The sequence below is a fragment of the Melospiza georgiana genome, chromosome 2 (genome assembly GCF_028018845.1).
Source record: "Melospiza georgiana isolate bMelGeo1 chromosome 2, bMelGeo1.pri, whole genome shotgun sequence".
Lineage (NCBI taxonomy): Eukaryota > Metazoa > Chordata > Aves > Passeriformes > Passerellidae > Melospiza > Melospiza georgiana.
Window position 1 is genome coordinate 3,925,490 of NC_080431.1, and position 26,901 is coordinate 3,952,390.

At 39.5% G+C, this 26,901-nt stretch overlaps 1 protein-coding gene across 5 annotated transcripts in view; it reads left to right on the forward strand.

Moving 5' to 3' along the window:
• The window catches only part of EPHA6 (EPH receptor A6), a 370,217-nt gene that overhangs the window by 303,481 nt on the left and 39,835 nt on the right, over nucleotides 1–26,901 (forward strand). For all 5 annotated transcript variants that reach the window (XM_058018768.1, XM_058018770.1, XM_058018769.1 and 2 more), the window contains 2 exons: nucleotides 7,778–7,839; nucleotides 17,659–17,868. In XM_058018768.1, the coding sequence (XP_057874751.1) occupies nucleotides 7,778–7,839; nucleotides 17,659–17,868 (272 nt within the window). The remainder of the gene's footprint in view (nucleotides 1–7,777; nucleotides 7,840–17,658; nucleotides 17,869–26,901) is intronic.

Here is a 26,901-nt window from a genome sequence, read left to right on the forward strand (position 1 = left end):
TTGCTGTTCCTTACTGACAGAAGCAGAAAGATATGAAGAGAGCAGAAGGAGCTTGACAGATAAACAGGGAAGTATATTTGTATGTTGAGATGCACACAGATTTCCTTTGTTTCAAGATTAAGGGAAAACTGAACTCCCTTTTTTGCCAGTGGTAGAACACTGGATGTAAAAGCATAATCAGAAGTGGTTCATTTTTGTGAGATGGGAGGCAGGAGAAACAGCTAACTTGAATAATGTTTAAATACTTTTGGTCTGTTTTAGGTAGGAAACCAGTGTGCCTTTACCAAATTCAACTTGCTGAAGTAGCATTCCCAGACCCAAATACTGACTGTGGGAAATAATCTGCCTAAATCTGAATTTTACATAGTGGTATTTAAAAAACCTTTTTAGGTGGCTTGTGCAGTTGGTGAAGACTAGACAATCCTGTACAGACTTTTGTCACCTGTTTATGACACACAGAATCAGAGTTGGAAAGAGAAGCTTGACAGTGTGTGCCTTCATGTTCTGAAGGTAAAAACCCTCAAAGAGCAATGATGAAAAACCCCAGGAGATCACAAAAATATCAATGTTAGGTCCAGGGCATCATGTATCTGTTGGAGCTCTGAGTCATGGCGTTTTGTTTTCTTAATTTTGGATTTAGCAGCCCACATGTTACAACCAAAGGTTCCTTTGTGGGTTCCAGAACCTTCAGGAGTGTTGATGTGTGACCTCCCCTACTTCTGCACATGAGAATTGATGCCTTGCTCATAAAGGAAGAATGGTGGATCATGAGTTTTTTATATCTCAGTGATATCTCAGATGTTTAATCTTCATGTAGATTAAAGGGAAATGGGGCAAAATGGCTCAAATGGTAAATGGAAAAATACACAAAGGATATTCTGAAGTCATGTCAGAATCTTATCAACTTCTCAGTTAGACATAATATCAAATAAACAACAAATGACATTTTAGAATAGGATTGAAATAATATCTTAACCATGTAATTAGGCTTATGAAAGCACAAAACCCCGCTTCATTGTAACTTTGTGTATGCTTTTTTTAAAAATTTGCTCCTTTTCAAATTTACATTGTAGTTTACAGCTTCTAAATATAATCCCCCCCATGCTAATAGGTGAATTCACAACAGAGGTTAAGTAGGATTTGCTTCTTGTATTCCCTAATAACTTGTTGTGAATCGTGGCAGCCTGAATCTGAAGTGCAGAAGCCCAGATTTGTGCACAGATTTGACATTGTTTAAACTCCTTGATGTGCTCTGGGGTCAGCAGGGCAATGATCATTGATTCAGTCAGACTCTGTGGTCTAATTCTGGACCAAAGAGCATCCCTTGCTCCTTCCACAGGAGGGTGTGGGTTGGTATGAACCCTGAGGAGCCTCAGGGTGAGGTGTCACTAGATTAAGTGAAATATGCTGAATTTCAGTTATAAAATAACTGAGGTGAATTGTTTTGGTTAATCCAACTGGGCAAAAGTCTCTCTTAAACTGAATCTGAACAGAATGCATTATCTGTTACTATTTTTTTCTCTTATTCTTTGCTTCAGTGCTAAAGCAAAAGTGCCATTTTTTGTATTTCTATAATATAATTTTAGCCATTTATTTCTCTCTCACCTACCCAACCTCCAAGTAGTGACAAAAAAAAACCCTATTTCTTCTGGTTTTACTCTCTCCTGCATTCCACTTGCTTCTCTCATGGGAAGATAAGGATCAGAAAATAAATAATGGAAACAACATAGCTGCTTTGTCTTTACAGTTCCACTTTCCTTTCCTTAAAATCTTCCAGAATATCTTCTATAGGCACACTGGAGGGATTGATGTGGATTAGGGCTTGCAGGAGGAGCAGGACTCCTCAAATTTCTGTTGTCCAAAGCACATTCTCCCTTTGTCATGTGAGGAACCAGGAGAGCCACGTGCACTGCTGCCTGCAACGTGAGGCTGCAGGTTCTCAAACCTTCTGGTTTTTACAAATATTTAATATAAATATTTTATACATACAGACTTTTCCTGGCTTCCAAAACACACCAACAGGCATAAATTCTTGCCAGTGGGTTACAGGGTAATAAGTGGTAAAGCATTTAGTGGATAATTACAGGAAAACAGGTTTATGTTATGAAATATTTTCAGATTATCTGGATACAATAAATCTTCAGGTAGCAGTGGTAGCTGTGTGGCCATACCTTCCATTCAAACAGTATGTTGTGGTCATTGATGTGTTTTGAGGTGTTATTAATTGATTTTCCAGAAGTATCTTCCCTTGACTCAACTAACTTAACTAATGATATTTGGTATGTAGACATGAGAAAATCCAAAGTGCTCTAGGAGAAGATAAATAGGTTATATCTATGGGAATTCCTGTGGTAGCAGGATGTCCCATCCTGTTTGTAAACTCTGGCTTCTAAACTCTCAAAAAGGAGTTTGGAACTGCAACTTCTATTTTTTGAGGCTGCTTGGACACAGGTCTTAGGCAGGGGTCTTCTATGAGTCAGTAATTCAAGTCTGGTGGCTTGCATTAAAATTCACATTGGCTTCATGTGCATTGATGTGGGCTAACAATGCAAAACCAAAAATGCAAAGTGGCAGAATTATTTTTATTTGCTTTTTTTAAATGTTTAGTTTTCTTTCTTTTTTTCCTCTACCTGTTTTGTATAATGGAAAAATATTTTTACAATCACTGAAATGGATTTTTTCTGGTGCATACAAATGCATTTTTAGTGATGACAGAAGAGAAGCAGCTGCAGTGCCGTGGCCAGTGGCTCTGATTTGAAGGGTGTGCAATGAATGGAGCAGCTGTGAGCTCCAGGAGTGCCTCCCAAGCATTCCCCTGGCAGTGTGGGAGGCACAGCCCTCACCCAGGGTGTGCCCTGTGTTTGGGGCTGCCTTATCTCTGCTTTAGCAGGAGATAAATCCCTGGCAACCAACAGAAATTAAGAGATGCCTGACAGGGAGGTGATTTCCTGTGCCACGTGGATTCTGATCTGCAGAGGTGGTGGAGCAATTTTTTCTGATATGAACCAGGGAACAGGTGCCAACCTGTGCTGTTTTAAGTGAAAGAATGAGGATCGTGTGTTTATGTTAACAAATCTATTCCCATAATTGCTATTAGAGATTTCATTGTAAGTCTGTAGAAAAGGAACACATGCTAACTATCCTTTTTGGAGGATTAATCTTACATAAAACATTCATTAAAGGAGGCTTTGCTGTATTATTTAAAATGACAACAGGAGACAACAAGCTGAATATTTTGTCATTGATATGACACTTCAGATTCTCCTCCTTATTCATCACTCTGGCACTCAGTTAAATTGCATGTTATCAAAATCTTGTGTTGTGGAAAAAAAAGCTTAAAAATATATACAATGTGAATTTCACATTTAATCAGTATTTTACATTATTTGGAAATCTATGGGGTTGTTTCCCTTTTTTTGTTTTTTGTTTTTTGGTTTTTTTTCATTCCTGCTTATTGAAAAATGACAAGCGGATTGATCAGTGGAAAATACAAGATTGCAGCATATTCTGGGGTGGCATGACATCAATACAGGTTGTTTGTCATTTTCTCTGGTTTTGTTTGAGTGGCATTGCAGTACAGCTGAGTGGGAGAACCGCAGTGAACAACTTTCTTAGGGAAAGTTGTCCAAAGCAGTCACAGCCTCTTGTCACAAGGCAGGAGTTGCCTCAAAACCGTGACCAGCCCCTGCCCCTTCTATAGATTCATCTCAGTTGGGATAAATTGAATTACTGTCCTTTTCCTGCATCATGCCAAGCCCAGTGCTGCTCTTGTGTGTTCAGTGTGGCTTTCTGAGATGCTGGAACTCTGAAAGGATCTCCCAGAGCCACAGTTACTCCATGTGCAAGGAGGGAAATCTGCTTCAGACAATATCCCACATGTGTCTGGGGCAGGAATATTTATACTTGCACAAAAAATCTGAGAACAGAGAATGTGAGGATGATATCAGTGTGTGTGCCATGTATAAATACAGTTATTATTTCCTTTTGTTATCTTAAATATGTAGTAAAATGATACATCTGTTATAATGTGCTGCAGATTATAAATGTGATATATGTAGCGTGTAAAATCTGTATTTAGGGTTCAAACCTATTGCCTCAGGACACATAATAATTCCTCTGCTTTAAAAGGTTTGTTTTCTCCCAGTACTCACCATTCCAGCAGTGCTAAGCATCTAAAACTGCTGCAAGTCTGATTTGTTTGACTGATTTGATCATTGAGGCAGCTTCAAACAGTTTTATTTCATCCTCCCTCAGATCAAACCAGCTCTGTGCTCTCCTCCAGCAGCACCCACAGTTTTTAGCTCCTTGGTTCCAAACCTTCAGCTGACACCTTTTTCAGTGTCCTTTTTCCATTCCTTTTCTTGTGTGGCTCTTGGCTGTAAAATTAACTTGCTTCTCTGTCTCAGAGACTTCTCTGCTCCACTCCCATTTATTCATTCTTGATCTTGTTTTGAGGATGAAGAATTTTTAGTGCCATGAGAACAGCATGCATTTTTGTAATCTAAGTAATAGGCTTTTTAAAAAATTTATTTAGATGCAAACACTACTCTAGAAATCTCCCAGTACTATTTTTGAAGTCAGTTTTGTAGTCCTCTTTACAACTAAAGCAGTATTTTGTGTTTGTACAGGGGTCCAGCACATACAAGTTTTTCTGGACTCAAATTGCACTACTCTGTAAAGGATAACACACTGGCAGTAGAGCCAGTGTTGCCACTTTGATGGTAAAATTTCCCACTGGATTCTACTGTGTACCAGAGTTTTTTACTTTTTAAGTCTTCAAGCCACCCTAACAACAGCTGAGACATTTTTAATCCACAGGTGCTCCAAAGACAAATTCTGTGCTGACTAAAAATGTCACTGTCACAGTCTGGCTTGGAATACATAAATAGCTCCAGGGATGCATTAGACTTGGGTCAAAATCAGGGGGCTTTTATCAAGTGCTGTCACACTAAAGACCTGTTTATTTGAGAATTTAGGTTTGTGTCCAGATTAAAGATTTTTGCTTGAGATAATCAAGTGATGGAGCCAGGTTTATTTTCATGGTGTCATGACACATTGTGGTGTCTTGACACAATCCCCCCTCAATTTCATTTGAAATTTAGGTAGCATGGCAAGTGATACAGAATGAGTCAGTAGGAAGCTATCAGCCTAAGTGACTGAATCATGAATTTATTAATGATTTGCTGATTTTCTGATATACAGCAACCTGTTAGAAGGAAAATGCTGCACTTTTTGGTGTATTTAGTGCCATTCTTGTGCTGTCACTTGGAAGAGCTGGTTTTATGTTAAGGCATGTCATTTCAAGTCATTCAAATTGAATGCTTTAAAACCTCATTGTCCAGTGAAAAAAATACCAGACTGTATTCTTTAAATCCACAGATGAATGCATATAAATATATTTCATAGTTACTTTAACCTAGGAGCATAGGGTCTCAGCAAAAGGAAGTACAGGTGGGGGTTTTTGGAGGGAAGAATATTTTGTGAGATAATGTAGAAGAATTAATAGTTCTGTTTAACAAGTATGAAAATAATTTGTGTTGAAGGATGTGAATCTAAGGAGCACAAAAGCTGCAATGAGGGCCTGTGAACCTCTAGAGAAAATTACAGCTTCTGGAAAGTGTAGAGTGCTAAAGGATTCCCCACAGGAAACCAGGGGTGCTGTTCTAAAGCTCCATTTGCCCTTCCCTTCAAATGCAAATTATCTGTACAGGTGTTTTAGTTGTTGATTTACCCAGAAAGAGAAATTTCTGACTGAATGTGCAATCTGAAAGCCAGCTTTACAGCCCTACTTATTGAAAAATTACTACTTGCTCAAGAGGGTTTTGCACTGTGGAAGATTCTCTAGCATCAGGCTGCAGGTTGTTTACTTCTCTGGGTTTTAGGATTTTCCTTTCATGTGGAGGTGTCAGCCCTGTGACAGTAAGGAAATGATAAAGGGAAGGGAATCTGGGGCATTCATGCACTTGAAACTAAAGAGAGTGGGCTGTACAACCAGTCATCATTAGCAAACTGAACTAAAGGAAACATGAATTTTTAAAACCTCTGATCTCTAAGAGCTTAAAAGTGATGTATCTTTTAAGTTTATATTGCAAAACCAGGGTATAACTGATGGGTGCAGATGAAAATAACTGATTTGGGGGCAGATGCACATCAACAGCTGAGGCTAAACATTCAGTCAAAAAGAAAGAAGCTGGTTATTCTTCTCACTTCCAAGGGCTATCCAAAGAGACTATCAAGGCATCTGGGCATTTTCACACAGACACACACAAATAATTAGTACTGTGACGACACTATGAAATGTTTTATTAATGTAAGATGTGAACATGAGAATCAATGCAGAAATAATCACAAATTTTATTAGAGGAAATGAGGGAATATTGATAGGAATTACAAAAAGACCAGACTAAGCTCTGTGAATGGGCATTATAAGGAACCCAAAACTCTGGGTCAGCATGCTGGAGCAAACACAGAAATGGATCATTCACTGTTTTAGATTGAAGATAAACTGTAATAGCTCAGGAGAAATACCTGGCTGAGGCCTTTTGTACATTGTGGACATTAATAAACACTTGCACTATTAACCAAACTGAACAGAAATGGACAATTGTGGTGGAATAATCAAAATGCCCTTCTATGTTTTATCAGCCCAACACTGTGTTTGTTTCTCATCCCCTCATCCAAAAAATCACAAACATAATTTGAGCAGAAGAGAAAAAAAAAGTGATGTGTTGAAAGAGTCTTCTTTTGGGCTTGAAAAATATTGGCCCAGCTAGTATGGAAGTGAGGAAGGGAAATGGTGGACTCAGTGTCACCACTTGTCACAGCTCTGGTTTCCCACCACCCCCAAAAGAGATGGGCATTCCCAGGAAAAGTATGCCATTTTAAGCTCTTTCACCTTCTTCCTAATCTGATTAACATGCTTCTTCATTAATTTTTAGTATGGAATGGCTGCTTTGGGATATTAATAATTCTAAGAATTGCTGTGCAGCCCGGTTGGCAGCCTGAATGCCCCTCTCCTGTCAAGCACCTTTAGAGGGTTGTTCTTTGTTCTAAGGGGTACCAGCAGTGAGCTGGTGTTTAAGTTAAGTACACACTTCAAAAGTGTATCTTCACATTTGGATATCCTTTAAAAAAAAAAAAAAAAAAAGTAATCTCTTGTTCTGCTTCAGTTTGGATATGGTGCCACCCTGGGACTGTGCTGGTTGAGCAAACCTTGATTTGAGTAACACTGTGTATATTTTAGGTTTTTACAAACATATGAATTCAGAGTTTATCTGGATTATACACACTAAATGCACACAGCAGATCTAGGGGAACTTTTTTTTGTGACACCCCATACTATCTTTCTCCTATGTTCCTAAGTCCCTGAGATATTTTTTTGGAGGAAAATTATGATCCTCGCTTTGTAATTACTCAGTCACGGCTTATGAATATTTGGGATTTGCCTTAATTCAGATACATTCCAAAATAGTACATGGCAAATGGCAAGTTTTGCTATTTGGAGATAGCAGGCTCTTCTTTGATCATTTTTTTAAGGGAGAATACACCAAAGTGAATGATGTGCATTCAGCTAATCTAGTAAGAACAAAAGAAAAAAAAAAGTGCATAGAAAATAATGCTTAGGAGTAACACAGGGAATTCTGCTTGTGATATAAATGAGAATTTTGGAAATATTTAATATATTCAGCTACTGTGACTAACCTGTGCAGAGCAGCTAAAATTGCAAAAGCCCCATAATATGTGCATAATGCTGATGTGTCTCTTTGCTGTTTTGCAGGCAGACCAGTCATGATTGTAGTTGAATACATGGAGAACGGATCCCTTGACTCCTTCCTGCGGGTGAGGTGCCATTTTCTGATGACATTTGAACCAGAAACCATTCTAGTTTAAGATTTTAAATCATTTATCATAAATTAATTTCTACATAATGTTATTCATGGATTTCCAGTGAAGAATAGAAGCCTTTTCCCCAGGGTATGTTTCTGAGGTACGGTAATACATTAGAGCACGGCTGGAAAAAAAGAAGATTTAAACTTCAGAGCATAATTGATTTCTTCTACAAAAGTAGTTCCTGTATTTAGCAAAATGTATTTCAAATTGTTTTTGTGAAAGAAAAGATAAATTGAAGCATAAATGCCTGGCCTTATGGAAATGGTTCATTTTTCTCAATCACCTTCAAAAATACTCTGTTATGATTTTTTTGGTCGGTGAAGCGTAGAATATACTCCGTAATTGATTTATAATATTTATGGCTACTTGCATTTAACAAATTGAATTAGAAAACAGTTCATGGGTGAATTGTCCTGGCATTAATTAACCCCCAAAGGTCCTTAGTAAACATTAAAGAAGGGCTAAATAATTAAATTGTATTTAATTCTTTTTAGAAACATAAAAGGAAAGAATGACCCCCTCTGTGAGCTAAACTTACCCTAAAAAAGGAGTTTTTTAAACAGAACCCCTGGAAATGCTCCAGAGACCCACTGACATAAGAACCTGTGTGGATAATTTTAATGTCAAGTATTTCAGATTTGTCTTAAAAAAGTAAACACGAGCCCTCAGTAGCCCACTGTCATTTCCATCCTGCAGAATGGTAAATCTGGGATGTGGGGAGTCAGGGCCTGTGGGTTTGGAAACTTGTTTGAAAGGGTGTCCTAAAGGAGAGACATTCACCAGGGAGCTGTGGAAATACTGGCATGAAAACCTTGGTGAGGGTGATGGAAGGCTCCTCTGTGGTAGCAGGAGGAAGGAACTGCTCAGAGGTAAAAAGTGAATAAGCAGGAGGGACAAGCAGCCAGCGTTTCAGAAAGCCATGGAGGCAGTACTTGTTGGGAAGGGGGAAAGCCACCAGAGAAGAGCAATTGGAGCAAGGGATACAGCCCTGAGTACAGCAGAGCCACTGCCACAGATACCTCCAGACCCTGATTCTCTTTACTGTTTGGTTTGGATTATTCCATAGTAATTTTTCTCTGACATTTCTTTGTTGTCCTCCTCACCTACTCTCCCAAATCATTTTTATTTTCCATTGTCAAGACACATGACAGATATCTGTTATGTTGTCAGACACATACCAGTGGTTTCCTGTGATAATTTGATGATTTGTCAAAACCAAGTTATTTTTATGGAGTGTTTGATATCATCCATGTCTTGGACACTGGGTAGCTTTTAAAAATTGCTCCTCTTTCCTTTCTGGCTCATGTCTCTGTCCATCTGCAGCACAGGAACTGCCCATGATTTGAGCACCTGCAGCTTTCCTGCTCTGTGATTTTTCAGCAGTGCCCCAGGAAGATTTGTCTGGGCCTGAAGCATTGTTCTGTGCATGTATGTGTGCGTGCAGAATTTCATAGCAGAGAACAGAACCAAGTCCTGAAATAATTCATGAGAGAGAATTACCTTTCTCTGAACTGCTCTGGTGTGATATCTATATTCCAGGTTTATTTCACATGCATTCATGTATCAGAACAGTTACCACTTATTAGGATACTTTAATAGAAAGTGGCATCAGCAGAATTATGATGTTACTGTGGAGCAATGATTCTCACATTGCATCAGATATATTTGGAAGCAGAACTGCTGGGGGGAAATGTGAGCTAATAATTTCTGCAGCTGTTTTTCATGTATATTATTTTACAGCTTCAATTCATACTTCAGATATGGGTTATTCTTCTAAAAGGTTTTTTAAATGTACTTTAGATAATATTCAACATCCCAAAGCGCTGAAGATATATGTCAGCATTTCTGTTTATAATTAGCAGAGCAAATGGCTGCAAAGTAACCTGTTTAAAAAGAAATCCAGCTGCTTCATTAATAATAGTTGTTTCCTGCAGATATAAGTCCACATTTTTAAAAGCTTTTGTGAAGATACAAAGGAGCAGAGAGGCTTTATCTTTAGCAATCCTAATGAGAGGCGTTCAGTGACTATAACAAATGTTGTGGGATTTGGAAGGGCTTATCACATAGTTCTGTCTTTCTTATTATTTAAAGGAATCAATTGTTCCAGTGCAAAGTGTTTTTACACAGAGGGGAAAAAATCTATTTCTCACCTTAAGAAATATTTCCCTGCATACCACAACCAGCAAAAATTCCCCAGCACATCCCTCCATCTGTCTTTCTCCAAAAGCCTGCAAAAATGGGTCAGTCTTACAAATTCAATGTGAGATTCTGTGGTGACCCACGTGAGGGTATTCCAGAGGAAGAATTCCATTTGCCATCACCCTCCCCACAGCCATGGTGGGATATTTGCTTTCATGCCAGTACAGGTTGTGCCACGAATCAGAAGCCTCTGCCTACCCTTTAATCTCTCACCCCTAAAATCTAAAAAACCTTTACTCCTTGCTTTAGAGACAGCAGTGCCCACTTTCTGCTATTTGTATGGATTTAACAGCAAGCTCAGCTGAATTATGTCTTCCCCACCCCACAAAGGATCCTGTTTGCTGGCTGCTAACATTGAGCTTTTGGGTTAAAAAAAAAATTGGCACGGATTTGCAAAATGAAACTGCTTCAGAGATATTCTGAAGTGGGAAGGCATCAGCTAATTAGAACTAATTTTGTGAGATGATGGTAATTAATTGCAGTGATTGTGCTTCATCAGACATCCTAAATTGCTGGATACACTTGACACTGAATTTTCCTCAGAAATACTGCATTATTTTTGTAATTATATAAAACTCATTTACAAAAGACGAAATGTAGTTTTTTGTAGTGTTGTTTGGGAGTTTTTTATCACATAAGATTGAGGTATGTAGGTTAATCATCCCACAAAAGTATACCTGAAATTTGCCATCAATGAAACAATTGTTTGACCAGAAATGAGGTTCATGTGGCTTCATTTCTGGTAACACTTGGGAGAGATTTCTCTGAAAAAGGATGTGGGTTTCCAGCTAAGCATTTCCTCAGGGGCTAGAAGCCTCTTCCAGCTTCCAGACAGAGGAAATCTGTGCCTGGAAGGAAAGTGGCTAACCCTTGGGAATTGAGGAGACACAGGTAAATTTCCTGTTAGCAGCTTCACACAGAGATTTTGGATGGGGCTCTTTGTCATTGTGTTTTACCTGCCTGTGTCACGGAGATCTCAGCAATCCTTTATTCTGTAGGCATATGAGGCAAGCAATAAAGGCAAGAAGGGTTGAAAGGGCAGCTCTCTGTATTGATAGGAAGATGTTAGTGATTAGACAGGGCAGTTTGCTCAGGCTTGTGGATACAGGCTGCAGAAGAGACAAGGAAGACAACCAGGAGAGATACAGAAAAACCACAAAGTAGAGATAAAAAAGCTGAAAACCCACAAAACCTTTTTAGCAAGTAGTTTGGCAGTGTGCCCTGCTGTGGGTTGGAGATGGCTCTTGGACCCAAGCCTTTGAGATGATTGCAATAATTCCTACAAAAGTCCTTTCCCAAAGGTTGGGGGTTTTTTTCCCCAATGCACCGTCCCCCCCTCAGCCCACTCTCCAAGCCTGTGCCTCACAGATTCATGAGGCTATACAGATTAAAATCTCATGTGCTCCATTTTGTTTTCACAGCTCCATTTAAGAGGTCATTCCTGGCTAAAAAAATTGGATTTAGCATCACAAGGAGAGGAACAGGTTAGAAGGTGAGGTGGCTTCTTAGGAAGAATGATTCCTGGAGAGCTCTGAGCTGGCTGTGGTCTGTGCTCACCTCCTCATGCACCAGGCAATTATTTAATCCTTTTCTGGATTTAAACACAGAAAAGGAACATGTCTGGAAGCTGCCTTTTGGAGGAGGTTTGTGTTTGGCTACACAGAATCACATAAAATGAACTAAAAAGGGTATCACCAGAATACTGAACTTCTTTCAGTATTTTTCTGCAGCTGAAGACTACCAGAGTAGTTTCCTGCTCAGTGTCCAAGGTGTGCTGAATAGACAGAGGTATTTAGGTTTGAAAGATGCTCCAGTCTTCCCAGTTTTGTGAATCTCAGAGCTGTTAAAGGAAGGGATGTTTTTACCTGGGTAATCACAGCACCACCTTGCTTTCTTCATTTTTGCTGTTTGCCATTGTAATTCTCCTCTTCTACTCAAAACAGGTGCTGATGGATTTCCATTCACTTCAGAAAATTAAAATACTTGTAGAAAAAAGTTAGGTTTATATACAGGCAAGCATAGTAAGTGACAATGCTGCCACACTCTTTGTTTTTTTCTTAGAGTCTATAAGAAATAAGCTTAATTGCCATAGAGCACCAGCTGCATCAGACTGTACAGCAAATGAAAGCCTGGAATTCAGCTTTAATCCCTCAAGGCTGGCCTAGCAGAGGCTAAGATAAGTGTTACTAGACAGAGAAAATATTGTGATATATTGCTGTGTCTTGCAGTAATCGTTATGAAGTTATTCTCAGAGCAGCTTTGCCATCACACTCACCCTTTTTTCAGCTACAGTTTAGATGCTGTGGCAGACACATTTAGCAAGTTTGGGGGGAAAGTGAGAGAAGACAAAAATGAACACTTGCAGCAAATTCTGTGGAACAGTGTTGTAAAGTGTATGTTGTATATCCATCTAACATGGCCTCACCAGACAGAGTAGGCTGTGGGGGGAAGAAAGCCAGATGGCCTTCCCTAAGTTTAATGGTTCCTGTTATTATTTATCTGCATTCAGAGAGGCAAAAACATTGGAGCTCATAACTAATATTCCTTCTTTTGCTTTCCCACACAGTATTCATGTGCACTTGAATTTATTGGAGGCATGTTTCTTTCCTGGCAGGATAAAGGTGGCATTTTGCCTTCAAAAATCAGTCTGTAAAAGAGAAAACATGCACAGGGAACCTGGAAGCTGCTGATACTTTTTTTCTTTTTTTTTTTTTTAACACTAAAATTGGACTGAGCAATTAGAAAGTGAATTTGAAAGACTGCATTAGCTTAATAGTGAAATTGTAAGCAGCATGTATTTAAGTGAACTAAGATTGCACTGAGAAGCTCTCATTGATGCTACAGTGCCAGTGCCAGCATTTGTTCTCAAGCAATGTGTTTTACCCTCCTAAAAGGATGTATGAAACAACATTTCTGATGCTGTTGTGGGAATTTACTGTGCAAATGCTGGGCATTTTTAATATGTAGATATTTTTACTTAGATATTAAATACCATAGATATTCTTAGTACTGAGCAGCAAGAAATTTTTCACAAATGGTCTTGTATTTTAAGGCAAAAAGAATTTGAAAGGTAATGTGGTCTCTCTCAGTGTGCTCTTTATGAATTTGTCAAGAATGAGAAATCAGAAGATCAGAACAGAGCCAGTGTCTTTTAAATGAAGGGATTTTCAATGTCTTTTAGAAGAGAGGAGAAAAGAAGCCCAGAAATTACAGGCCAGTCAGCTTAATGTCAACTGCTGTAAGATTTCTGGTACAAATTATCAAACAAAGTCTAAGCATCTTAATGATAACAGCGAGATAAGTGTGAGCCAACACGGATTTGTCAAGAACTAATTCTGTCAAGCAAATCTGGTTTCCTTTTGTAGCAGGGCTCAGGCTTTGTGGCTGTGGGAGAAGCAGTTGATCTCATAAACTTTGGCTTCAGTAAGGCTTTAAAACTCTCCCACATGAGATGTTTGTGAGCAGCTAAAGAAATATGATTTTCATGAAATTTCTGCTACATCCTGTGTGGAAGGAATGGAATTTGGATAGAAAGAAGTATGGGGTAGGGCTGTTCTGCACTCTGTGTAGGATCACTCATGAGCATTTAAAATGAACTAAAGTAATTAAAAATTGAATTAATAGAATCTATTAATAATAATTAAGTCTGCATGGAACTCTATCAACAGTTGAATGAAGAAGAAATTATCAGCTGACCTCATTTAGTACCAAAAATATAAACTTTAGTGTGACACACATGATAGTTTGAAGAATGAGTTACTCTTCCAAAAAATACCAAGCTGCAACTTGAATTTTGGAAGATTCATCTTGACAAAGTCCCACCATTTACTTTGCACAGTAAAACTGTAACAATAAATGCATAGCAAAAGCTGCATCTTTCACCCAGTGACCAGTAGCAAGTGTCGGTGGTGAATATGATCTAAGTTAGACACAGACACACCATTTTCAGTGCTGTTCTCCATCTAAAATGAAATCTAAATAATCTGCAGTAAAATTTTTAGATTTGTAGTAAATTCTGCACAGAGGATAAAGGCCTAAAATTTTTCTGAGTTATTTGGCACATAAGGAAGTGGATTTTGGAATTGATGGAACTCCAGAAGCAATACAGAAAAATCCAGTGGCCGCACCTCCAAAAGATTACTGGGTAGTGAAATGGAAAAATCCTTCTGAAGACGAAAAATTCCACAGGCTTGAAGAAAAGCACTAAACTGGGCACTGGGGCTGAAAACTGAAGGGAAAAATGCAATGGGAGAAAGTCTGGATATCCTCCTTCTTCCCCTACATTAACTGAACCTCTCAGCAGCCCATTATAAGTTAGTGCTCTTGAAAGGTCTGTAACATGAGGAGAATATTTCATTTACATGAGGTTCTTAAAAGCAAACTGTAGCTGACTAAAAATAATTTTTCAGGGCATTTTTAAGGACTGCGTAAATGCAAGAGCAGCTACTCAGATATTGCATCTATACCCAGCTGTTGAGAAAAGTTTATTTAGAAAAGCCATCAAGGCTTGATTAAAATTTAATGGGATGATAGGATAAATGTGGTGAGTCCACTGAGGTCTGAATTGCTGCCAGTATTGATTAACACCCTTAAGAGCCCAGTGGGAATCCTATCAAAAACATATTTCAAATCTAAGCTGTGGGAATCAGAACAAAGCCCTGGGTAGCAACCATGCTATCAGTCAGATGAGTGTTTTATTTCCCTATATGCCAAGTGGATGAAACAAGATAGAGGAAAGTTGCCAAAGGATTGTACCTGGGGGCCTAAAAAATGCTGAAAATATGAGGTCAGATTCTACCTGCTATAATTTCATCAACCTAGCTGAATTTTCCAAAGGTTAAATATAGCTCATAGTCTGTATCCCGATCAGCTTACATCAAAAAAATTTTGATGTGTTGAATGATAAGTTTATAGATTGTAAGGGGATACAGCTGGCATGGAAACTGATGCACAAGTGCTTACAAAGAGACTTGATTGAGAAAAGACTGTTCTGCTGACAGTAAAAATGTAGTTGGTCCAACTGCAAGGCTGGCAGTGAAAAAATTTAAAACCACGCATGAGAAAAGAGAGAGGGGAACAGATGCAGTAGAGAATTCTGAGAAACATACAGAGGGAGAAGGAGGACAGAATAAAATTGCAGCTGGTACATTAGCAGGTCTGTCATTTCTTGAACAGTGAAGATAAGAAGCTTTAACTTTTTGTGTCAAGGCAGAATCCCAAAAAAACTTGAAAGAACGACGGAGAGAATAGCAAAAGCATGAGATTGTTTTAAAGTCAGGCATTGCAACTATACTGGTAAGGCAAGGACTGAGACTTGGAAAGAGCAGACAAAAGGTTATGTTTTATGAAAAATCAGCCAAGCATGGTGTAACTTTGAAAGAGCAGAAATTAAAAAAGGAAGGAGTGAATGCTTGCCATCCAAGAAGACAAAAGGTTAAGAGAGGTGCTACAGATGACTCAGGTTTGTTGAAAAAAATTGAGCTGTTAAGGAGGAGGTAAAATCTAGAGGTTTGAGGGGTTGGTTTAGTTTGGTGCTTTGTTGTGGGGGTAGAGAGGGGCATGAATGGTCATTCTGCAAAACTCAGGTGGCACTTTGTTCCAAATCCTAATTCTACAGTTACCTGAAAAAAGTAAACCGTGCATGGTAGGTGTGAAGAGTACTAACTGTTGGCAACTACCTTTCTAATTTTTTAATCAATAGAACAATTAGAATTATTAAATAAAAGGCAAACTGAGAAATCCCATGTGGCCTCATTACAAAACTATTGGCTAGAATTCCTGTCCTTCCTTTACAGGAAGCAGCTTAAAGTAAGTAACAATATAATCTTTTGTCTCTCTTTGCTTAATTGCTGGGTGGAATGAGTTTATTGAAAATATCTGTCCCTGGTACCGTAGGACTCATGGAAGGTGTGTTTTGAGCCTCAGCTGAGTGTCCTCTGCAGGACCAGGTGCTCATCCCTGGCCTTGATGGTGACAATGAGGGAGGGTGCGGCCGCCTTGGGGAGAGCTGCCTCCACTTTGGAGGAGATTTTAGAGACAGAGAAGCTTTACTGCCCTGACATAAAGCACTGACACATTCAAGGGGGGGAAATTGCTCTAAATCAGTTGTAAATAGCTGGTTTTAAAGAGGTGTTATGAAATGTGCTTTCATGGGAGGTGGCTGTGGTGTTTGGCACTGCTCCTTCAATGCAAGTGTTGCTGACTAGTATAGTACGGCAGTGAGGTCATCTAGCTGACAAGGTATGTTTGTATCCTCCTTTTACCATTTTCTTTCTGATTTTTGTTATAGTCTTTAATGTTCCTATCCTGACTAGCTGTATGCAGGCCCCAAATCATTGAATCATTATGGGAATGCTGAAATACTTTGCTGACCAGGGATAAGGCTAAGCATAGTTCAGCCTGTTGCTTTGCTGAATCTAATGAATTTGCTGACCTTCCTATAAGCTTCTCCCCTATAAAAATCATCTTGCTTAAATGCATGAGCTAAGCAATAGAAGTGTCTTGAATGCTGAACAGAACTTGTTATTTGTCTGTAGCCCAATGCTAGAAGTGTTGAAAGAGACAATGGAAGGTTAACTTGTTTGCAGGAGTTGTTTTTGTTTGGCTGTTCCTGTGAACATAAAAAGCCTTGGGTCACTGAATAATCCATGAGAAGCTAAATGTCTGCCAGTTGAGGTCACTATAAAAATATTCCTAAAAGCAGTCTGCTGTGAATGGTAGAAAGGGCAGGTCTAAACAAGGCAGGGAGCCTGCAGTCACATTTCTGTGCAGGTCCCCACTGCCACATAATTCAGGAGCTGTCTGAAGCAGGACATAGAGAAGTGTTAACTTTAATCCTGCAGGTGGAGAAACTGAGGCCCAGCAAGGCTGCCCACCTGGGCAAGCACAGTTAATGGCATAACTCTTATTTACAGTAGATTTCAGAAGGTGTCACGAAGTTTGATGCATTCATGGGTCTGAGCTTAACCTTAATCTGCCAGGAAAATTTTGGCAAAGCGGAATTCCTGAGTTCTACCTAATTTGATCCAGTGTTCAGAGATTAGGTATAAGGTGCACAAGAGCATGAGCTAAAGCCCCAAAATTTTTTTCAGGATATTTTGGGACTTTTTTTTAACAAAAAAACCCTCCCTAAAAAAATACTGTGAAAGTGAGGTAACAGCAGATAATCAAGGCAGAGACAATAAAAAGGGGGTTCTTTGTTTCCTGAGGCCATCAGTGAAGAAATTTGTGTCCTTTCTTGTTCTTGTACTAAAAATAGTGTTGTGGGAAGGCATTCATAGTAACCAAGTATGAAAGCAATTAAATGTTGTCAGTAGGAAGACTGTGAAATGTGTGAAAATGTGGAGGAAAGGGGGAGAAGCTGCACAATGAGAGATGGGATGGGATGGGATGCGCTGCCAAGCAACTTAAGTCCTTGAAAAAAAAACAAGCTTGCAAGTGGGCAGCTTTTGAAGGCAATCACAATAAGTTCCTAAAATCCGTGAAGCAGAAGTGTTTCAAATCAGAGCTGAGGTTGGTCTCACTGGGATGCAACAAAGGGAGGAATCTGAGCTGTCTGTCCCCTTGCAGAAGCACGACGGGCACTTCACGGTGATCCAGCTGGTGGGGATGCTGCGGGGCATCGCCTCCGGCATGAAGTACCTGTCGGACATGGGCTACGTGCACCGGGACCTGGCGGCGCGCAACATCCTGGTCAACAGCAACCTCATGTGCAAGGTCTCCGACTTCGGCCTCTCGCGGGTGCTGGAGGACGACCCCGAGGCCGCCTACACCACAAGCGTGAGTTTCTTACCTAATCTGAGCAGCTGATTGCCTGGTGCCTCTTCTGTTCTCTTGGGTTTCGTGTTGTTGGAATGGTTCCTGAGATGTTAGAAAGTCTTTTTTCACAGCCCTGCAGTCAAAAAAGAAGTTGGGTCTCTGGTTCTCAAGGTTGTTTGTTTTCTCTTCTCTAATACAGTCTTTCTCTGTGGGGGTCTGTCTGGCCGGTCAGGTTGAGGCACACTGGCCACCCTCTGGGCAGTGTTAGTTTTTTATACTAAGAACTAGGTGTACTTTATTTACAGTTATTTCCCAATACCTATCACCTGTGTTAGACAGTCTGTCTCTACTTTAAACCAGTCCAGAAGTGTCACCATCACAGCAGGAGATGGAGGACAAGAAGGAAAAAAGAAAGACAGGACATGCCCAGATTCCTCCATCTTGCCTCTTGAACCCCCATTCTAAATCCCCAAAATTCTACTTTTTCACCCTGTGGTTAATTCTCTATCATTCTATTTAACCCCTGTGGCTTGTAAATCTTCACACAAAGCTGGTAGTTGTTTCCATGGGCCAAAATCGAAGGCACAGGTGTCTTTGACTCCATGCCAAGGTCTCTGAGCCCTCCAGGGCAGCCAGAGGAATGTCCTGGCTTCTGACAGTATTCCAGTTTCAGATTTGTCTGTGCCACAGGAAGAACAGTTGGAGTTGGCTTTATTCCCTTCTCAGTCATGTGATTCAGCAAACACAGTGCTAAGGGAAGTTGTTTTGATTTTTGGCTAAGGGATGTGTTAAGAAACTTTGGCAAAAGTTTATTTTAAGCAAATGTGCAAGTATAAGTGGGAGACCTTTTTCATTCTTTCTGGTTTTGCTGGCTGTGGAGGCTCTTTTCCCATGTTGTTTCCTCTTCTGGCAATTTGTGTTCCTTTACAAGGATGTGTTTGTCAAAGAGAGATGGGAGAAGAGAGACTCTTACCAGCTTCACTTTTGGAAGCACACTGCCAATGCAAGCCTGGCATTCATAAATTAGAATTTTAATTTTATTTCACTGAAGTTTATCTTCTAGCAGGACATTTAGGACCTTCTTTGCATGGTTTAAGTCTCAGTTTATTAATACTTAATTCCTTGGAAAATGGGATTTGGGTGAGGGGAGTTGGGGTGGGTTATTTTGGTTTGTGGTGTTGTAGGGGGGTTCCAGTGAAGTGAAAAATTCTTGAACGTGACAAATGAAAAGTTCCAATACACCATTTTTCCTGATACCAAACTACATTTCAGATGCAATTATTATCACAACAGTTAATTGCAAAGTGATTTTTGGATTTTTGAGTAATTTTCATCTCTATCATTTAAACTAAAACTATTTCAGAGGCAGATTGCATTCTCATTACTACTCTCACAAAATGTGCAGAATTTGTATATTCCCATGGTAGGGCACAGTGACAGAATTGTAATAGGGAAGATAAATGAACATTAAATAATTTATTTTACCCTTTTTTTTTCCTATTCCACTTTAAAAAGTGATGTATGGCCAAAACAAGGAACTCATCTAATTTCTCTGTACTGCAGTAAGTATTGTGGTGCATCTACTGAATTCAATTAAGATATTGTAATGGGATTTTAGATCTTATATATTTATATATGTAGAATAATATATTTACTTTTAGTTTAGGCCTAAAATAGAGGTGTTATGATAATTTTGCTGCAACTTCCATTTCTTAGAAGTTCTATACAAAACTGCAAGCTGACTTAGAGGAAAACAAGTCACTTTACAAGGTTTTCTATTGGTTTTAATATGCCAGCTAGGGGGGAAAAAAGACCCCAGATTTTACTTTATAGCAGAGATTTCCTTCATTTAGTTCTCAAAACCTGTTTTGCTTCCCACTGGTTCTTAGTAAGAGGTTTGAAAGGGAAGATGAACATGGCTGCAGCTGAGCAGGTTCTCACATGAGCAGGGGCTGGCTGATGGCCCTGGTGAGGAGCTGAGCTGGCGCCAAGTGCCCCTGACAGGAGTCAAGGGACAATCTCAGCTCTGAGCCCAGGGTAATGGCCCCAGCTGGTGCCAGGGAAGACACCAAATGAGAATTGGAGGCTTTCAGCTATTATTTATACTGTAATTTTCTACAGAGCAATTCATTTTACAGAATAGTTAGTGCCTGTCCTGGTCATCATGGCTAGAGCTGCTTTTAGTCAGGATGTGCTGTGCTGTGAAAAACACAAACAGTGCCATGACATATTCCTTTTTTCCTTTATCTGTGCTGAAGGACTTCCTTGAAATTGTAGAACAGGCTTTGTTGAAATGCTCCCTATTTTCCTTTCCACCCTAACATGAGAGCTTGGTGTAGGTGTAGAACTCAGGAGTGCCTCAGAGCCACTGCTCCCCGCTGCCAAGGCTGCAGCCAGGTCCTGGAGTGCCAAATGCTGCTGGGCTGGTACCTGGAGCAAGCCCAGCAGGAGGGCATGTCAGGCATCCAAGGGGAATCTGTTTCGACCATGAACCCCACCAAAGATCAAAAAGCTTTGAAACTGAGGTGGGGAAATGCTGTAGGCCATTATGACATGAACAAAAAACTTTGTCAATGGGAAGAGTTCAAAGAGGTATAAGGGAAATGGAAAGCATTTCTAATAACTTACTCCTTCAGCTTTCCTGTCCTTGCAAGTGTGTCCTCACACACTGACTGTTTTAGTCATTGTGGCAGAGCCTGCCCAGTTCTTCCTGTCACCTGTGGTCCTTGGGAAGTGTCCTTCCCTCGTTCCTGAGGACAGACTGACAGCTGCAGTCCATCTTGTGTCACACTCACTCTGTATGAGCTGGGGACAGCCAGGTTTCTGTGGGATGCTCTTGCCTTCAATGAGCTCTGTCCTCGGGGTCTTGTTCCCCTTGAGCAAGTGCAGCAGATTTCTCTCTAGGAACACTCAGCAGGAAGTCAAAAACCCTGTCAGGTTTTAAAAGGACTCAGTACAACTCTGACCAAAATTGGGTGGGGACACAAAGAAGAAAGGATTTGTCACAATGCCTGGGGAGGACTCAGGGAAGGCTTTCATGGTAGCAGAACGGACAGGAAGCCCACACTGGGTGCCAAATCCTCCTGCAGCTCTCACTGCCCAGCATTTTGGCACTGGCTCTTTTCCCCCTCATGAGCATCTTCCCAGCAGCAGGCTGTGTGTATTCCTAGAGGATTTTATAGCAACTCTTGAGTTCCATACTGTGTTTCCAACATGTGAAGGTTAAACCCTCAATGTTCTCTCAAAGATTCTGGTGATTTTAGAATTCATGTTTCCCCTCCACAGAGATTTTTCTTGATAACAACCCTGTATCTGTAAATGTAAGAAATCCACAGGGTGGGTCTGCATTTTGAAAAGTAGTATTTTAGCCTCCCATCTCCCTGTACAGCACTGTCAGTGCTCAGAGAAAACTGATTATTTTATCTTCCCCTTTTTGTCTTAGTCCTGGTGTCAGAAACTGAAGGGTAGAATTGGATGTTTTCCTTGGAGATTATCTACCATAGACTGTAAGCCAAAAATAGACTTTTAAATCTATGATGCAGTGGTCAATTATTGTGTGAATGTACTTTTTTTTTTTGTCTTCCAGCCTATTGAGACAAAGGTTGTAAATATATCTTTGATTAGAGGGTTTTTAGGAAATAAAATACTGATGATTCCTGTTTGTTACCTGGAATAGATACCATTTTAGAATACGAAGGAGGAATTAAAAGCCAGGAAAATTTGACTGCACATCTCTGTGTTCCAGATTGATCAGGAAAATATAAAGCAAACTTTGGGATAATTGAGTACTATGTGGGTTTGCCTTTGGAGACAAAACTTTCATTTTTAGTAATGGTTTCCAAGGCAACACTTAGTCATAAAAGGACATTTCTAGTATATAAACAAGCGTTTCTGTCCATACAGAGGACATCTTGGCGCTTGCATTCCTGCTTTTAAATAGACTCTGTTAGTAGTTGTAGATTTATTTAGTTTAAAATATGATTAGGATTCACATGTACTTTAAAAGGAACTACATGGCCCCAGAACAACTCTTTACATATAGCAAAATATTTATAATCAGAACAGAATTTGTGGCACTACTGCAAAAAGGACTAAACTAGTATTTCACTTACAGGTGATACCTTAATAGTCTGCATTAAATCTGATTTTAGCAAGACAAAAAGCTGCTACAAACAGAATTATATGATAAAGAAATGTATTCCAGATTTCTTCTATCAGCTTTATTTGTGAATTTATTCATTCAGCCTTACCATATGAAATATTTTCTTCTTTCCATAATAGTAGTTAGAGAATTGATTTATTACATTGTATTTTCTGAATCACTTTGTAAACTTTATGGGTCTGACTCTTCTCAAGCCAGTTGGGTGAAATAACCCATCCAGGATGATTTCAGACTTATTAGATTCATTAGAGGAGCAAAGATTGATGCCAATAATCTTTATTAATAATACCAAGTAGCAAAACTCTGAGGGAATCAGGATGAGACATTCATATTTTTTGACTTTGTTATATACTTTCCACTTTGCAAGACAATTTTGGATTTCCCTGAGTGGTACACAAGTAACAGGTTTGGGGAGAGAAGGTTTAATCTGCTGAAAAGTAAAACAAGATGCAAATGATTTTCCAATTAATTTGAGATGTTAGCAATAGTTTCTGAACAAACTGTGCTATTGCAAGCAGGTTGCCTGCGTATTTGCTTAGGGTTAGAATTAATCATGGACTGTAGAGTAAATTGGTTATTGGCAACCATTGAGAAAAAGAAGCTGCAAAGGTCTGCATTGTCCTGTTTTCTTAAAACCCATTGATGACCTAAGGTTGAGCATAAATGGTGTCAGCTCTTTAGCTCCTTGTGTGACAGACACAACATGGAGGGTGTGGAGCACCAGTCTGATGAGGAGGGGCTCAGGGGGGACCTTGTGGCTCTCCAAAACTCCCTGAAAGGAGCCAGGTGGGGTTCAGCCTCTGCCCCTGCTAGTGAGTGACAGAATGAGAGGAAACAGCAAGTTGCTACAGGGGAGGTTTAGATTGAATGTTAAAAAAATAAAATATCCTTCCAAGGCTACTGTGTGAGATTATAATATTATTTGCCAGACTAGAGCCACAATGGGATCCCAAAGGGGTTTTCTATGGATAGGTCACTTGGTGCCATCATGCCTCATCAGGATTCTTGTGCTCTTGGGCAGGATCCATCTTGTGCTGCCAGTCCCTGCTCTTAGCTGGGCCAAGGTTTGCTTTTACTGCAGTGTAACAGCAGGAATTCCTCTGCTGGGGCTCTCACATCAATATTTTGAAGAAGAGAGTAAATATCTCAGAATGTGGGCAAGGAAGCAAGTTCACAAGAGCTGTGCTGATGTGTCCAGTTGGGAGAAATGCAGTAGCTGGTTTTGAAGTGTGTGATGGGATTTGTGTCCCCTGGTGCTGAGATGAGCCACCTACCCACGAGTGCCAGCTCCAGCTGGGTCCATTCCCTGCTCTCAGAGGATGCCTGGGGCTGGAGACCCTGAACCTGCCCTCTTCAAGCCTCTGTCATCTGCTGTGGTGCCCTGGGCAGAGCATCCTCAAGGACAAGTAGCCAGCAGGTGAAGGAATAGCCAAAGGATGGAGTGTCTTGGAAGAAGACTTTTTGCCTCTTGAGCTGTACCAGTGTGAGGTTGATGACTTTTAATTAGTAGCTGTGTGTTTAAAAGTAACAGGAATCCCAAACTGAGCCGTTCAGTGCAGGGTGTGGTGCTTGCTGTTTATTTTATTTATTTTTGTTGTGTGTAGCAGCCCCTGAAGATGAAAATATGTGATGAAATTTAAACATTTGGAAATATTAATTTTCAAATTCTGTCTTCAGCTTTTATCCGGCTGTGATCCCAAGTTCATCCAAGAGTTTTTCTGGCTTTTTTAACCCTACTTAAATTTAGTAATAGAAACAAATAGGCTATAAAAGACCAAAACAAACAGACCCTTAGGAAGAAGGTCCCAGGACAGGAATGAAACATTTATGTAAAATTAAACTCTCTCCATGTTTTGTCAAACTTTGCATTTCTGTGAGTACTCACTTCCACAGTCATTTGAGTTTTGAGAATGCATGCAAAATTGCATTTAGATGTGCAGAAATTTAAAAGGAGCTTAATGATTGAATTCAATTATAAAACTTAATCTCATCCCTGCTTTTTTCTTCCACACTACTCCAAGTAGGTACTCCAAATATGGATTTGGCAGAGAAATACAGTTGGAAATTTGCATTTCAGTTTTTCACTCCCAAAATTATGATGTTGATGAATTCAACACAAGTTTGGCTGTAAAAAAAGTGGTATTATACTTCATTCCCAATGTGGCTTTCAAAGCAACATCCATCATTCATTGTAATCCAATTTAATTTCAAATCAGAAGAATATATTGTAGCGTAATCAATCTAAAGGATGTTGCCTTTAAAGATTTGCAAGCTATGCCTTTGTTTTAGCTTGGATTTCAGCTTTTTGTCTCTCTGGCTCCTCCTCCCATTTTCATATTCTCAAATTTGAGTTTTGAACTTACATGTATGTGCTTGTGGTATTTCTCAGTTTGACTCCCTGAACATCTCTCAGTGGTTTTATTTACAAATGTTTCATGGGATTGAGAATGAACTACTTAGAAATCTGTAGTGCTGGTGCTCTTTGGGATCTTTGCATCTTAGGAGATAATTGATGAATCTGTTTCTGGCATTTAACCCTGAAGGTGGTTGCATTTTTTCCTCTCACAGATAGTCAAGAGTGTCAAGTCTGTCTTTGTTGTAAGATTCAAAACTTGCCAGTATTTAATCCACACAAAGATGCAGTGTTACATCTCTGAGCAGATCTTAAGTAGCTGTGCAAGGCCAGAGGAGGTGGAAAAATTCAATGCACTCACAAATAATTTCTGAAGTAAGAGTTAAAAGAGGATTGTGAATCTCAGAAAGCTACAGGTGCTGTTTTTGAAAAGACATGAGGCTGACCAAGGCCCCAAAATTACTGATCTCTCAGCTGGGCATGAAAACCTTGAAAAATTATCTGTGCACACTGTTCTCCTTGGAAACCAGCCCAATAAATGTAAGCAGTACACTTCTATGTGTGTGAGTACATGCACTGCATACTATGAGCAGTCATTTTGTTGTTAATTCCTCGTACTGTTAATAGAATTTTTTTTAAAGCTAACAATTTTCAGAATATTAATCTAATTTCAGACACAGCTGGGATTTGATTGCATGCATTTATAATTTTGAATGAGAATTGTAATTTTCAAACTACAATTGAAGAAGCTATTGTAAACATGCAGAACGTGCTTATACATTTTTAGTGAGATCTTTATTCACTCAGAACAATCCTGTCCACACTTAGGAGTAAAAAAGTAAGAGTACTGGCATAAAACCAAAGTTATTGCTCTGTTGCTAATTCTGTGAATGAATGTAATCTCGAATGCCTGTTTTGTTTATTGCAAATGAAGGATCACAGTGCACTTAGGATTTTAGTATTCATTGTATCAACCAAGGTGCAGTAAATCATAAAATACCTTTCCTGTGCTGGAACCCACCTGCACTATGCACAGCTCCTGATGCACTGTTTAATGAGCTTCAGGGCAGTCCATTAAGGTCAAAGCAGTTGCTGTCAGCTGACAGTAATTCCCATAGGTTATGGTATTTTGATCTATATAACAAGCAGGACAATCTCTTGAAAGCCTTGAAAAAGAATGTAGTTTATTCATGTAGGTGTTTTTTTTTTTTTTCCTCTCATTAAAAACTACTGATACCTTTCAAAGATGAGTTAAGGAACTATTATAAAATTTGTTTTCTGAGTGCTTACAAGAGGTAGGAAATTTACTGGGAAAAGAAAACCATTCAGCTCCAGTGAGCCAAACAGCTCAGCTCTAACTCCTTTATTTAGTTATTGCTAGGTGAAAGGAAATAAGATCTGGATGATTTTTTGTTTGCATTTGTTGTACCACTCTCAGTGGGAATTTATGAGCCACATTAAATACCACTGTAAAAAGTAACTACTCTGCATACAGGCATATAAAATTTCTGAGTTGAAAATTTGAAGCACTTGGCTTCACCAGGCTTTTGTAAAGCTTCATAATTAAATCTTGACATATTACACAGCAGGATGTGTTATGTCCATGAGTATAATTAAATGAATTCTTGACTCTAGTGAAAAAAAAAAAAAAAAAAAAACAAAAAAGCAAAACCAACCACCTGTTGGACTTGGTTATTTAAAAGAAGTCAGTTGTTCAGGCACAGTTCAGGTGTAGATTTCAAAGCTCACGTAGAAGGAGCTTGGAGAGGAGGAGACTCATCCTGTGTCTTCAGCTGCTGTAGGTCATTGATGGCTCTGTCTGGTTTCCCCAGCCGTGCTGAGTGTTGCTCTGAGCTGGCTGTGTCAGCAAAGAGTTGTGACCCTGGAAGAGATGGAATATTCTCAGCAGTGCTGCTAGATTGTGATGAAATCCTGTTTATTTTTCAGGGTTGGGAATTCCTGTGTGCTAAAGATCTGACATATGGTTGCGCTGTGTTTTAAGGGGTGAAGGGTTTTCTAACTGGTTCCTGAGGAATTACCTTGCATTGTATTTGCTTGTGACTGGCTAGGCCTGTTTCTTAATGACTGTCATCAATTGGCAATTTATCAATTGAGAAAGAAGCATTAAAATTTCAGAGATGCTATCTATGTTCGTGTTCCGTGCAAATAAATGGTAACACAGAAAACAAATTCTGTTAATTTAGCAAGGACTTGACCCTAATTGATTTTGGCCTGGGATTCTGATATCCAGTCTTCAAAAGAGAAGTCTGGGGAAAACCAAGATTCCTTTTCTTCTTTTACTTAGGCAAAGAGAGCAAGTGGAGATTTTCTGGGGGCAAATATCAGCATTATGGATATGTTGAGTCACCATGTGGATGTGTTTTAGTGGTGATGGGGTAATGAATGAGTGGACTGGATGAACTTAGAGGTGTTTTCCAAACTAAATGATTCTGTGATTCTGCCTGCTTCTCTGGCTAATATTGCACACCTGGGAGGGTTTAGGATACATTAGTGACGGAAGAGTTCACAGATAACAAAA